Here is a 2,485-nt window from a genome sequence, read left to right as displayed (position 1 = left end):
ACTATTCCTCTGGCCATTTCTAAATAAATGGGAGAAAATGGGAAAAAATGGGAGAGCAATTACAAAGCTTTCAGGTTTAATTTTTCGTCATACAATGAAACACCCATCCCTTCACCGTGCCTATTTTCCACCACTAAAAACCCAAGTATACTGCCATTCCACAGCCTCCCCCTACCTGTGGGGCAGATAATTTCCACATTCTTCTTACTACTTTGATTACATTCAATATTTTGACACGAGACCCACCATTATTATTTGGGATTTTTACCCAAGCACTCAGGTCTGGCGAAAACGCAACAGTAGACAATTCTTTTTCGATTGCTGGTTATAAATAACATATAATTTTGAAATTCTGAAATTTTAACAACTAAATCTGGAGGGATTTCTGCCAAAACCTGCTGGGTTCCGAGATTTGTTCCTGAGTCTCTGGGATTATGGCCATTAAACAGCTTTATCATGAGTCAGAGAGGCGGTTCGTGGGAATCGCTTAGGCTCTTGTTGGGGTGGGGAGGAATTGGCCGGCTCCACCCCATCCTGAGAGGCCCCACGTTGCTTCGTGAGTGTGGGTCCAAACCTAACTTTCCAAAGGCCTTTGGAGGATTGAGGCCACTGAGCCACCAAGTGGGAGTCGTTGGGGGAACAGCACCAATTCCCCCTGGAGTGTACCGGGGACAGTAACTTACTGCAGGGTCCAGATGCATTTCTGCTAAAAGGCGCTGGGTTTTGAGATTTGTCTTTGTATTTCTGGATAGCACCAAATGAAGGCCTTCCCACAAGTCTGACACGGATAAGGTTTCCCTCCACTGTGAATATTCCTGTACTTAGCAAGGATTCAGAATGGCAGAAGGCCTTCCAATATTCCTCGCATATATAAGGTTTTTTTCCGGCATGAATGCTCCTATGTACACTACATCTGAGGGTTCTCAAAAGGCCTTTCCACACTTCTTATATGTATACGGTTTCTCTCCTGTGTGTATTCTCCTATGTACATTAAGTATTGAGGACATACAGAGGCCTTCGCACATTCTTTACAAATATAGTTTCTCTCCAGTGTGAATTCTCCTATGTACATTAAGGCTTGAGACTTCAGCAAAGGACTTCCCACATTCCTTACATATATACGGTGTCTCTCCACTGTGAATTCTCCTATGTACAGTCAATTGTGAGGATGAATTAAAGAACTTTTCGCACTCCAGACATATCTAAGGCTTCTCTCCATTATGAATTCTCATCTGTAGAGTAAGGGAAGAGAACCATGTGAATCCCTTCCCACAGGTCTGACACTGATGAGGGTTCTCTCTGAGATGAATTTTCATATGTGCAGTAAGTCTTGATGCTCCAGCAAAGGCCTTCCCACATTCCTTACATATATATAGTTTCTCTCCAGTGTGGAATTTTCCTATGTTCACGAAGTGTAGAGGCTCCAGCGAAGGCCTTCCCACATTCCTTACATATATACGGTTTCTCTCCAGTGTGAATTGTCCTATGTAGACTAAGTCTTGAGGCTGTAGCAAAGGCCTTCCCACATTCCTTACATATATACAGTTTCTCTTCAGTGTGAATTCTCCTATGTACACTAAGGCTTGAGGCTTCTGCAAAGGACTTCCCACATTCCTTACATATATACGGTTTCTCTCCAGTGTGAATTCTCCTATGTACAGTAAGTTTTGAGGCTATATCAAAGGCCTTCCCACATTCCTTACATATATATGGTCTCTCTCCAGTGTGAATTTTCCTATGTTCACTAAGTCTTGAGGCCAAAGCAAAGGCCTTTCCACATTCCTTACATATATGCGGTTTCACTCCAGTGTGAATTCTCCTATGTGCACTAAGGTTTGAGGCTACAGCAAAGGCCTTTCCACATTCCTTACATATATACGGTTTCACTCCAGTGTGAATTTTCCTATGTACACTAAGTCCTGAAGCTCTGGCAAAGGCCTTTCCACATTCCTTACATATATATGGTTTCTCACCAGTGTGAATTCTTCTATGTACACTAAGTCTTGATGATTCAGCAAAGGCCTTCCCACATTCCTTACATATATATGGTTTCTCTCCAGTGTGAATTCTCCTATGTAAATTAAGTCTTGAGGCTCTAGCAAAGTCCTTTCCACATTCCTTACATATATACGGTTTCTCTCCAGTGTGAATTCTCCTATGTACACTAAGACTTGAGGCTACAGCAAAGGTCTTCCCACATTCCCTACATATATACGGTTTCTCTCCAGTGTGAATTCTCCTATGTACACTAAGACTTGAGGCTTTCGCAAAGGCCTTTCCACATTCCTTACATATATATGGTTTCTCTCCAGTGTGAACACTTCTATGTATACTGAGGTCTGAGGGTCGAGTAAAGGCATTATCACACTCCGGACATATAGAAGGCATCTCTCCACTATGAGTTTTCATAGGTCTATTAAGACTCGAGTTCTGAATAAAGGCCTTTCCACATGCCTGACATTCATGAGGTTTCTTTCCTGTATGA

The 2,485-nt window shown here is 42.4% G+C and overlaps 1 protein-coding gene across 1 annotated transcript; it reads right to left on the bottom strand.

Moving 5' to 3' along the window:
- Window positions 1-1,524: 1,524 nt before the first annotated feature.
- LOC130016783 (zinc finger protein 679-like) lies at window positions 1,525-1,995 on the bottom strand (the record flags this gene model as incomplete). Its single annotated transcript, XM_056107480.1, has 1 exon — window positions 1,525-1,995. A coding segment is annotated over one exon (471 nt), but the record flags the coding sequence as incomplete, so codon positions are not given.
- Between the last annotated feature and the right edge of the window lie 490 nt (window positions 1,996-2,485).

The sequence above is a fragment of the Sorex fumeus genome, unplaced genomic scaffold, assembly GCF_029834395.1.
Source record: "Sorex fumeus unplaced genomic scaffold, SorFum_2.1 ptg000168c, whole genome shotgun sequence".
NCBI classification, from domain to species: domain Eukaryota; kingdom Metazoa; phylum Chordata; class Mammalia; order Eulipotyphla; family Soricidae; genus Sorex; species Sorex fumeus.
This window is presented reverse-complemented; position numbering and strand designations above follow the sequence as displayed.